We start from the raw sequence: 13,126 nt of genomic DNA on the forward strand, positions 1-13,126 counted from the left end.
ATGATATGTTTGATCTGATAATTAACGATATGATATATCCATTTTTCACAGTTTCAGTATATGTTATATGATATCAGAATCTGGTTGACTTGGTTTAGGCTAGCACTTGCACGGTACCATTGCTATGTGTCCATGGTCTTCGTGATCATGATATTTGTGTTAATGCCGCTGTACGGAGTGGTGTGAAATTGGATGGCTGATGTGGTTTATAAGAAGTGTGTGAGCGCCCCTGGTGTACGGACCAGGTCTGGCAGACCCATCGGACTTACAGACTGTATGTTTGACTTGGTAGTGGTCGGCCAACCATTGTCAGGTCCCACCTTCGGGCCACAAAACCCAGTCATGTGGGGTTAATACATGACAACAGCCAGCTAACCTACTAGGAATGTTTTTATGTTATTATTATTATATGAGATGAGATTGTTAATGAAAATGCAGTATGTTCTACCATGATTTGATATATGTATGTTTTCCAGATTTGACAAAACAGTTATTGAATATATTATGTATGGTATATGTAGAACACGAAATACTCATGTTGCCACACACTGGTATTAGTTTATTTCCCTTACTGAGAGGTGTCTCACCCCAATATTTTATAAACTTTTCAAAAGCCCAAGATAGGAGAGCAAGAAAAGCCCCGCTGATCTAGTGTTGTTTATCTGCCCTTTTTAAAGGGTAAGTTTTATAGGGACAGTTAGATTTTGTGGGAAATGTCCATAGGTCTTATTTTTGAGATGTATATATGGAAATACAGTGGATGTAGTGACTCTAGTATTTGTTGTAAAACGATGGATGTATTATATTTACAATATTTTGAATATATATATATATATATATATATTTCTTGCTGCTTAAGCTTCCGATTGTGTTTTGATGTATCCCTGGCACCCATGGGTCCAGGTAGATTATGATTGGTTGAGCTGGGATATGAGATATGTGATATTGATTATAAAAAAAAAATGTGGAATTTAAGCAGGTCGTCACAATCTTGACCGTAGGTTAATCTTTGGAAAGACCTGCGTCCCTTGCAGCTAGTCAAAGAAATCATCAATACAAGGCAAAGGGTAACGATTCTTCACCGTCACCTTGTTAATCTCATGGTAATCAATGCATATACTTATCGACCTATCCTTCTTCTTCACAAACAATACTGGAGCTCCCTAGGGTGAAACACGTTGTCAGATGAAGCCTTTATCCAGTAATTCTTGCAACTACTCCTTTAATTCCTGCAATTCCGTTGAAGCCATCTGGTATAGAGCTTTAAAGATTGGTGCCTTACCAGGCAACAACTCTATCGCAAACTCCACCTCACAATCCGGTGGCAAAATGGGTAAATCTTTTGGGAATGCATCCGGGAACTCGCTGACTACCCGAATATCCTCGAGTCTCAACTTATCCTGCGGCGGTTCCTTCACACAAGTTAGGTACTCTTGATACCCGTCCAAGAGCAACCTTCTCACCTGCAATGCCGATAGAACCTGTTGCGTTGAACGCACACACGATCCCATGAACTCGTACTCCCGCTCCCTAGGAGGTCTGAACACTACCACCCTTTTACGATAGTCGATCACAGCATAACAGGAGAACAACCAATCCATCCCCATAATGACATCAAACCTCGACGTATTGTATACCATAAAATTCGCCGGTAGCAGCCTTCCCTGAATTAACATTGGGAGGTTTGCTAACATCATCCTATAGAATGATATACTCCTAGATGGTGTAGCAGCAGATAATACCTCGTTCATGACTTGGGTCTCAACCTTACACAGTTTAACAAAACTCACAGATACAAAAGAATGGGTCTCAACCCCACTCGTTCATTTCCCATAGTCATATCCTAGCTCATGAGTATCCACCTGCATATAGCACAACATGTCTGTAACTCATGGCTGTTCATCACCTTTGAGATATACTATTATCTTTCATTTCACTTTTCATAAACAAGCCCTAGCTCATGAGTATCAACTAGTATACAACATGAGATCTCTGTAGCGCATGGTTGTTTATCATATATGTATACTAATTATCGTGTCTTTTATGGGTAACCATTCTGAAGATATTCCAATTTCATCGTCATATATTCACCCCACATGACCGGGTTATGCAGCTCGAAGGCTGGAACTCACCGCGGTTAGCCTACCCGGTTAGATCAAAATGGGAAACATGTTTGTAGTACGAATGACTAACCCAATCCTAGTCCAGACCTCAGGGGGTAACACAAACCTTCACAGACCCAATCGACTATCTTGCCACACTCTATACTTGACCTGTGGTTACACTAACACCATGCTAGCAATAGTACTGTGCTCTCTAAACAACTATGGTCCATTAGGGTTCTCATTTTCACATTTCTGTAATCACGTTTCATCATTTCTATAATCACATTTCATTACGTCTCTATATCTCATCATATCAGTATTATTCTCATCATTTCTATATCATTTCCATCATATCTATAATCATTTCATCTCATATCTGTGTGTATCTCAATTCAACATTACGTATAAAATATCTCTTTGCATATCATGTATGTCATCATTTCAGTAAAAACCTATATATGCCTCACATTTTATCATATCTCTGCAAAAACAAATTTGTATATCATATTTTATCATTATCATTTTTCAATAAAACATATCTATGTTTCTAATATCAACATTGCAGCATAAAACATATCAATATATCTCATGTTATCATTACTCGATGCAAATCATAATTTTTAGTATAACTCACATTCCCAATATAAAATTATTATTTAATATTCCTCATGCCACACAAAGTTTAACTGATAATTATAATATAATGATCATAAGGAAAATATCTATATCATCATTTTTCAAAACTAAAGACCATATTCTCATTTTCATATTCTTACTTAACAATTAATTTTCTCAAAATACCGATTATAATTTATTCCCCTTACTTGCTTATTGAGAGACCTGCTAAAATTCCTAAATCCATGCCCGCGGCATTTGGAATTCAAAATCCTGAAATCACATTTTCCCTAGTTCAATCAACATCTACCCCTAAATCATAGTCATATAAATATTTATAAGCCCAAATACTTCATTTAATCAACTTAATTTCAACATTTAACATCCTTACCTCAGCTTTGGAGTGGTTCTTAGAAACCTCAAACCAAAAATCTGTTCCAATTAACTTGTTCAGGGTCGCTCATAGAATCTTGTGGTAACTTCTGATCGTCGAATCAGGCTAAAATCGGAGTAGAAATGAAGAGCAAAGGGGGAGGCCTTCCGTAGGTTGAGAGAGGAAGAGAGAGAAATGAATTTTCGTTTAATAAAAATGGCATGTGGATTCCCTTTAAATTCAGCACTGCAGACGAAACCGTCGATGGTTTTGGTTTTTAACCTGCCCTTTTTACCGTTTTACTTGTAACCGGCCTGTAGTAAATACAAAACCGTCAATGGTTTTCTGCGCCCCCACCAAACCATCGACGGTTGGTCTTCACCAAACCGAAAATCTTCTTTTCTTTAATTATTTTTATTATTATATTTTTCCAGGTTTCTACATTTATATTTTTTATTTTATCATTTATCTTAATAACCAAACATTAAAAATAATTATTTCTTAATTTCCTTTCTTTTTCCTAATGTTCTAGAAATATAGGTAGGAGCATTTCATTTTTCCTTCATTTCTTCTAGTTTCTAACAGGAATTAATCATTATTGGCCTCTCTTCACCCACATATATACACACTGTGTAATTATTTTCACCTTTTTTTATTTAGAACTGAAGTAAGCATTTATTTATTTATTCTTTTTTCAAGAGGTAAAAGCAATTTTATTCAAAAAGCAACTCCGAGACTTGGCAGAAGTTTGAAAGGCATATAGTTCTTGGCCATACTATATGGGAATTACAATAAATTTGGCACTTTTTAAGGGATTATTCATTTTCAACCTCTTTCTTATCTGTACTAATTTGTTTCATGTCAGTTTTGCTCTGAGGCATTTCAATAATTATGTTGGCATTTTAAAGGGAATAATATGATGGCCTCCTTATATATGATTTTTTTTTTTAAAATAAAAATGTTATGGCTCTTATTTTGCCTCTTAAGAATTAGGGTTGTAAACAAAATAAACTTGGCTTGAGAGTTTGGTTCAGTAAGTGCTCGTTCAAGTTCATTTACTATATTAATAAGCAATTTGTCGGGCTCGTTCACTAAAAAAGCCGAGCATGAACAAGGACGGGCTCGACTTGTTTCAGCTCGTGACAACTCGATTAGACTCAGTAATAAGTTCGATTTCAACTTTGAGCCCATTAATTTTCGGTTACTATTCCTCTATTTAAATCCTTAATTTTGCCATTTCTTCATTTTCCAATCAACAATAATATGTTTACATTATATGAATAAATTTTAAGCACTGTCTTATCTATAATTTCCTTTCTACATTTAAATTTTTACACTACTAATTTACAATTCTTATTAGTATTGAAAATTAATTATTTATTAAAAATATAATTACAAATGTGTGAAGTGACAATTAGGGAGGGGAAAGGAGTGAGATTTTATAGAGACCCCCTTAAAAAATTTTGGTGTGGGATAAAGTGCTCAAGGTATCTTGCAAGTTGCAATTAGTCTTCATCCCACACGAGCTCGAGTTATAATAATATATAAATTTTAATTTTTTTTCATTGATGACTAGTTATATATTTTATTTTTTTCTCAACTTTTTTTTATATATAGTTAAAAATGAAAGACTTGATTTCGTCATAATTTTTCTTAGTTTTCCCAGTATTTTCTAAGTTTTAAATAAGCAAATCTTAGCTTTACATTTAGGAATATAGATTTTGATTTAAATTTGGATTTGTTTAAATTTAGTTAAATTATAATATGAAATTGTATCGAATTTCTTATATACCCACACAAATTAAAATTTATGAAATTCATTTTTATTAACACAAATGTTATGTTTGAAGCATAGAAGCCAACATCTTCAATTGCAAGCTTAGAAGGTACCCTCCCATCTACCTGACTAGGATTACCTATAGAAGCCAAATTCAAAGCAAAACAAAATATAAAATAAAAAAATAGAAAAAAAAAAAAAAAAAGAACTTGGGATGCAAGTGTGGAGAGACTAGAAAATGCACTGGCATCTTGGAAGACAAGCTAGTTGTTAATTAGGGAAAGGTTAAAATTTGCATAAATGAGTGCAATGTCTATTTAAGCTTGCATAAATGTAATAAGAGTGAAGTTAGATCCTAAATCTTTAAGATTCTAAATTTAAATATTTGCGTATGGTTTACTTATTAAAATTATCAGTGACGCATCAATGAGCGAGTGACAATGATTTCAATCCTTATTTAGCATTGTCTCATGAGTGGTGCATCAATGAGAGTTTCGAATCACATATATATATATATACTTCCTATTCTACCCTCTAGAAAGTCTTCAAAGAAACTTTCTTTTAAAGGTTTTAGGTTCCAAAATTAAAGTTATAAAAAATTTATAATCATCATGAACTAAAAAACTTGAGAGCTTACTTGATCAAGCATATTTTGAATTTATATGGATTTAGGTAAAATAAAATATTAAATTATATTGATTTTTTTCAACTCAAATGAATGCATGCCACGTCCAACTCATCTATTCATAGTATACGTAATCTATCCAACGAAGAATGTCGTCAAATAACAAGGCAGTTTACATTGAATTCGAGCTAGAGCTCCCCGACGTGATCCCCGACGGCGACTGGGAAGCTTACCGGGATTTAATCGACCGCATACGTGAGGCGGTGGCGGTGAGGACGGTGCACTCCATTCCCGTGCTTGCTAACGAAGAACAGACGCCCTCTACATGGGTCGACATCAATTTGCGACTAGCAAATGATTCACGTGGTTATTCTGTCTGGTTCAGGACGCGAGCCGACAACCTCTACCTCGTCGGCTACCGCCTCCACAACCAGCAGCAGTGGTTCGAGTTTTTCGGCGAAAACGGAAAAGCTCAGAACCTAATCGACGGATCCACGAACCTAGGCTTCAGCGGCAGCTACGACTCCTTGATGAACAGGCGCGCCGATAACTGGGACTGGGAACAGGTGATGGTGGGTCTGTTTCCCCTCCGCCGGGCCATAGAAAATATCTATAACACAGCACGCCGGGACAGGGCGCGGTCGCTGCAAGTCGTGATTTTGATGATCAATGAAGCGATTAGACTCAATGATATACGGAACTTCTTCACTGACAATACCTACGAGATCGAATTCCCTATTGGGTTTGTTAATCAGGTGCACGGCTGGGGAAACGTCTCTGAGCGGGTGCGAGACGTCGACGAGAATGCGGATCCCAACATGGAATTAAACATTCCAGAAAATGCTATGGGCATTCAAACGCTTGCGCAGGTGTCACGATTCGCCTTTTTCACACCGTTGTGAAAGGCCGCGCGGCGCTAGTTAAAGCACTCTTACTTAACTAGCCAGCCTATCGTTTACTAACATTCATCCACAAAGCACTTTCATTTAACATTCATTCAGATAGCAGCGGAAATAATAATCAATTCATGAAACCCGTGGCAACCAAACAGTAAATATTGAAGCAAACGTAATTAATTAACAAATCTTCCGTTGACATGTTGTACTTAGCGAGGGAGGCAAGTAGGCTAAGCACGTTGACAATTGCTAGTGAGTTTTACAATGACTGATGAACACTCACCCTCCTCTAAAGAGGTTTTTATGTAATTATCATCCTGACACTAGGAAATATCAAAGTGACCGAGGAGTCATACTGCCTTATTTGGCTTACAAAGACTCTACTAGCAGAAATTAACCCTACACTAGTATTTACATGATGGAAACCCATCCTAAGCACACGAGATAAGCGGTCACAGGCAAGCATAATGCCCTGAACAAGCTTAGCTCGTGACATTCTCCCCCACTTATGCGGTCGACGGCCTCGTAGACTTTTGGCGGTAGGTGCACTTCAACTTTGTCCACGAATGACTTCAAATCTTCCGCAGAAATCCAGCTGATTTCTTTGTCATCTAGGCACTTCCACTTCACTAGGAACTTCTGCCGCTTCTTCCTTGAGGATATGAACTTTTTGTCTGCAAGGATCTCTTCAACATCATGTCTGTCAGGTTGCACTATTTTCAACTCTACGCTGTTTGACTGACTTCTGCTTAAGTTATTGGTGTTGGCGTTGAATGGCTTGAGGCAGTTGACATGAAACTGCAGTCTTCTCTTCTGTTCTGCCCACTTCTTCATCTACTTAAAAGCTTTCTCCAGATAGGCTTGGGCAAAGTCTGCATTCTGTCTCCCTTCACTGGTGAAGATGTACTCCCTGGGACTCTTTCACCTGTACGGCTCGCCCACTGTGCGAGGTAACAGCAGCAGCTGGCCTGTAACAAGCTCAAAAGGGCTCTTGTTGGTTGTTGAGCACCTTTGGGCATTGCCACAGAACGGAGCCACATCAATTAGTTGCATGCCATTCTTCTGGTTGTCGTTGACACAATGGCACAAGTACTCATCTAGCAGCTCTCTGAATCTCTTCATCTGTCCGTCTGTTTGTCGATGATAACTCGAAGAGATGTCAAGGTGTGACTTGAATATCCTGAAAAACTTTGTTAAGAAGTTGTCAGTGAACATTAAATCTTGGTCACAAATAATAACTTGGGGAACACCCCAATATCTCACAATAGTCACAAGGAACAATTGTGTCGTCCCCTCTGCCGAACAGTACTTTGGTGCGGCCATGAAAGTACCATACTTCTTCCGCTCCCCCTTGTCTTGTTGGCAAGTGAGACAAGTTTTGGTATAATCAACCACATCATCCCGCGTATGCGGCCAATAATACCTCCTCAGTAGTCCTGTCATTGGAGTCATCCTCCGCGAATACCCCTTAACGAACTTCCTACAGTATCTAGTAAGGCCAAGAAAGGAACGCAACTCCTTCACTGTCGTGGGGATCTTCCGTTCTTGAATCATCCTTACCTTCTCCATACCCCTCTGGATACGACCTTGTTCAACGACTTGACTAAGGAATTTGTTGCTCCGCCGAGTGAAAGAGAAATTCTCCTTCTTCATATCCAGACTGTTTCCCTTCAGCCTGTCGAACACCTTCCGTAAATGCTCTTCATGTTTCTTCTGAAACGACACCGATGCTCCCAACGGTGTTTTGGAAGGGTGGACACATCCCGCTTCCAATTCATCAAGCTGTTTCCCCAACTCTACTATCTCAAGAGGCGCAATCCGACATGGCCTTTTAGCAGGTGGTTTCACTCCTGATAACAACTCGATCTCTTACTCCACAGTCCGTCATGAAGGCAAATTTTGAGGCAGCTTATCCGGCAACACCTCCTTATCCTCATCCAACACCGCTTGGATGGTCGTAGGCTCCAGCTCTTGGCCTACTTCTTTGTCTACCACCACCGTGGCTAGACGTGTCTGCTCACCCTGACCCAATCTTTCATTGAGTTGTATGGCTAAAAGGGACTTCCCGTCGTCTCCTTTCGTTGCAACGACTTGCACCATGCACGAGTGATCTCCCATTAGACACAGGGAACTAGCCGAAGGCATCAACACTGCCCTCGTCCGCATTAGGAACTCCATTCCTAGAATGACTGGATAGTCATCCAATGGCACCGCTGTGAAATTCGTATGACCTTTCCATTGTCCAAGCTTTATAGCCACTTGCTTGGCTACTCCCAGAGTAGGCTGGGCTACAGAGTTAACTGCTTTCACGCATCCTGTATCCTTCTCTAAGGATAAGTTGAGTCTCCCTGCTTCCAACTGCGAAACAAAATTATGAGTAGCTCCCGTATCCACCATAGCGTGAGTACTCTTCCCATTTATCCTCAAGTCCACAAACATTAACCCTTTTGCTCGTGTAACTTTCGGTGTTTTTGCCTGCTTTTCCAATGCGTTCACCAACCGCATTGAACCCACCCTCGGGGCATCATCCTCTTCCACATCGTCTTCCACTGCCTGTTCTACAATGGAAGTCTGTAAGGCATTAAGTGATGCTTTGTAAGGGCACTCAAAAACTCTATGAGGACCTCGACACAAGAAACACTCAATTTTACTCTTCCCCTTTCCATTGGGTGTGTTGAACCCTTGAGACGATGAAGCTTCCTGTGAGGTTGATGATTTAGAGTCGGCTCCTCCACTCTTGGGTTTGCCATTCTTGAAAGACTTTCCACTATTTCCCTCTCCGCCAAACCGTTTGTACGAAGCGGTCTCATCGCCAGCGTAGTCTGTCAAGCGTTCTGCAGCCGCTTGTGCAGTTGACAAGTCTTGAACCCTTTGCCTATGAAGTTCAGTTCTTGCCCATGGTTTCATCCCCTCAAGAAAATAGAACAACTTGTCCTTCTCTGACATATCCCGAATATCCAACATTAAAGCAGAAAATTGTTTCACATATTCACTGATTGATCCCGTATGCTTGAGATCTCTTAGTTTTCTCCTTGCATTATACTCAACGTTCTCAGGAAAGAATTGGGCCTTGAGCTCTCTCCTCAAGTTTGCCCAACTATCAATCACACAGTTTCCATTTTCAATTTCTCTGTACTTGGTACGCCACCATAGTTTGGCATCACCAACCAAGTACATGGTTGCAGTATCCACCTTTGCCTGTTCTGAGGCCATCCTCACAACGCGAAAGTACTGCTCCACATCAAACAAGGAATTCTCTAACTCCTTGGCATCTCGGGCACCCCCATACGTCCTGGGTTCTGGCGCCTTGGTCTTGCTAACTCCCGGAGTGTTGGAGTTTCCCATAGCAAGAACCATGACATTTACCTTTGCATCCAGATCTGCCATTCGGGCTTGCAAAGTTTTCACAGTGTGGCGAAAGTCCTCTGACATGTCGCCTATCAAACCTGCTTGATGTTTTTGTGATCCCATCACTTCATCAACAAGTTCTTTCATCTGGGCCACCTCCGCGGCCATAGTGTTGGTTGTTTCCTCAACCTATGCTTCCAGCACGCTAATCCTCTCAGCATTGTTTGGTGCCATGGTCACTTACCAAAGCTTCCCAAATCCAACAACGAAGGCAATCGAATTCACGTAGCAACTCAACCTTGGGCTCTCACCAAGTGTCACCGACTTGGCTCTGACACCAAATGTAACGGTCCGCCTTTTTCACACCGTTGTGAAGGGCCGTGCAGCGCTAGCTAAAGCACTCTTGCTTAGCTAGCCAGCCTATCGTTTACCAACATTCATCCACAAAGCACTTTCATTTAACATTCATTCAGATAGCAGCGGAAATAATAATCAATTCATGAAAGCCGTGGCAACCAAGCAGTAAATATTGAAGCAAACATAATTCATTAACAAATCCTCCGTTGACATGTTGTACTTAGCGAGGGAGGCAAGTAGGCTAAGCATGTTGACAATTGCTAGTGAGTTTTACAATGACTGATGAACACTCATCCTCCCCTAAAGAGGTTTTTATGTAATTATCATCCTGACACTAGGAAACATCAAAGTGACCGAGGAGTCATACTGCCTTATTTGGCTTACAAAGACTCTACTAGCAGAAATTAACCCTACACTAGTATTTACATGATGAAAACCCATCCTAAGCACACGAGATAAGCGGTCACAGGCAAGCATAATGCCCTAAACAAGCTTAGCTCGTCACAGCAGACAATGCTTCTACTTGGCATCATAAAGGATAGTGCTCTCGGTGGAAAACGTATGCTTCTCAGTTCTGTAGCACATAGGAGTACTACTATGGAGGGACAACCACTGGTGGAGCTGTTCTCAGTCACGCTCAATGGTATCGACGGTGAGATCTACCTATACGGCACCATCACCGTCACCAATGGGCTGCTTTGCCAATACATTTACAACCGGAACATGAACAATCCTGAATCCATTTACGCTGGTGACACTATTTTGTTGAGCGGTCCGCCTCGATCCATCTCAGCCCTAGACAGCTTCACTATCCATGTGGATCTCTCAACTTCCAATGACGAAATTAGCTACGGGCAAGGCTCGTGGAACGTTTACTTGACGGCCACAAATGAGTATGACAAGCCCTTATCGATGGATATTGAAGGCAAGAATGGTTCGGTGACATTGAGCTATATAGTGTTCAGCAATGCTGTGAAAGCACTGTGCAAGTCATGCTAGTAAATGCGGATGGAAAAGATACTGCTGAAGTTTTTGGATTAATTACAGCTCGTAGTGACAAAGTTTCCAATGAAAGTATGCTCTTTCGGAAGACGTCAAACAAGAACGATTTACAAGTGAACCTTAATGGGCTCATTCCCTTATTGAGATCTGCAGTAGCTGTGCCACTAGACTCCTCCTTCATAATAAGGATTGCTCATGATGAAGTAGTATTCGCTCCTTATCCCACAGGTTCATATACTAAAAATATTTCTGGGAAGTACGGGGAAGTCCAAGTAGAAGTAATCTAGGAAAATATTTAATTTAGTACTTAAATCTTGTGTGTATGGCTTTAGAAGCCCCTTGAATAAATTTGGTAGTATTCAAGGTGGTTATTTTAGACCTCTTTAGTTTTGGTATCTTCTCTGTATCACTTAGCAATAAGCTTACATTGTAGGACCTGGTGGGAATAAATATAAATTAATTAATTAAACTTGATGTATATTCATTATGTTTTGTTCGAGAATCTGAAAAGTTTTTTAAATTGAGAGTTGTACCTATAGGATTCATGGAACTACATAAATAGACTGTAATAAATATGCTAATAGTAATTATTATAGATTCATATACTAGCTTAGCTCTAAGTGAAGCCTTTAAATAGTCATGTACACTTCTCATTTGTATCAGTGGAATAAAAAATATCAAAGTGTTACATCCTTCATTCACTTCTTTCCACCTAGTTTGTATCCTTTATTTCCAACAAAGTAGAGCTAAGTGTGTCTAGTATTTTAAGTCCATTTCAATGCCCCCTCCTTACCAAAGATAATTTTGATAATTGAAATATATGAATGAAAGTCTTACTTGGATCTCAAAAAATTTAGGAGATAAAGTAGAACCAGGGTTGTTGACACCATATTTTTTTCAATCATCAAAAATACAACTCCACTGATTTGACCTTTTATCCAAAAATCCGAAAAATAAAAATATGAAATCTGATTTTTTTTTTTTTTAAAGGCATTTAAGGGATTCCTACGCTCACTTCATTTGAACTCATAATTAATTTAGGAACCGATCCCTATTGTTAGGACCTAATTTTGTCCAGTTTAACTTAAAGCCCTAAATTTGAGTTTGTTAGTGCAAATTTTTGATAAATACTTTCGAGCTTTAACTTGCAAATTCGCCCTTAGTTGTGCTCTCTTTCTCATTCTTGTGATTTTTCAAAGTACGAGTGGATAATAAGAAATACCTTGATTCAGATTAATTATCGACCTAAAAAATCTTACATGTTCATCTATTTAAGGCCAATTTGTAACTAAGAGACCATGAAATTTTAAACAAAAAATCATAAGATTGTGTTTGGGTTTGAATTATTTTACCCTGTAAAATTCTAATTTAAGTTCAAAGCAACAATTAATTTAACTGCTTGATTTTTATTTTTTTTCAAAAATTCCACCTTATCCTTTAGCTCACGATCATTTTGAAAATTTCAAATTCAAATTTTGAGCTTAAAATTTGTAAACCTATGAATTTAATTCAATATTCATATCCCTTTATCTATATTAGTTGAGGTATTCGATTTTGAAAATTTTGAAAACATACTTTCTTTTTTTAGTTTGGAACCGATTATTTCACTGACAACCTGAAATTACAGGCCAAAATTAGTTTTAATTGACCTTATTTATTACAAAAATAATAATTAGAACCCAAACCTGGACACGAGGCAAGGTCCGAAATAGAACCCAGATTTGAACCCCTAATAATGCTCATGTCCATCTTGATTTCTTTCACCAAAGAAAAAAAAAAAGGGTAACCAGCCTCAATTTTTGGATTACACGCAGATCTGTAAAAGTCTCCTTCTCAAATTGATCTACCAATTAAACAAGGGCAGCGACACTGTCAATCAATGCGACTCACTTGCCAACCAATCCTCAGCCGAATCTTTTCCGACAAGGCATCGCCACCGCCAATCTACCCAATAACTTTGCCGGCGACGGCACCTCATCTCCATCGCAGCGGAGGAGGCCGGGTGAGAACGGATCCAAAAGCAGAGAC

The 13,126-nt window shown here is 39.0% G+C and overlaps 1 protein-coding gene across 1 annotated transcript; it reads left to right on the forward strand.

Annotated features, from left to right (window-relative positions):
* The first annotated feature begins 5,644 nt into the window (after positions 1–5,644).
* LOC131151493 (protein synthesis inhibitor I-like) lies at positions 5,645–6,397 on the forward strand. The gene has a single exon (XM_058102733.1). The coding sequence runs from the start codon at positions 5,645–5,647 to the stop codon at positions 6,395–6,397; it is 753 nt and encodes a 250-aa protein (XP_057958716.1).
* The last annotated feature ends 6,729 nt before the right edge of the window (positions 6,398–13,126 follow it).

Source organism: Malania oleifera, chromosome 3 (assembly GCF_029873635.1).
Source record: "Malania oleifera isolate guangnan ecotype guangnan chromosome 3, ASM2987363v1, whole genome shotgun sequence".
NCBI classification, from domain to species: Eukaryota; Viridiplantae; Streptophyta; class Magnoliopsida; order Santalales; family Ximeniaceae; genus Malania; species Malania oleifera.

Bases quoted from the DNA above. Each gene is read 5' to 3' on its own strand.
- LOC131151493 (XM_058102733.1), top strand. From the start codon at position 5,645: ATGTCGTCAAATAACAAGGCAGTTTACATTGAATTCGAGCTAGAGCTC.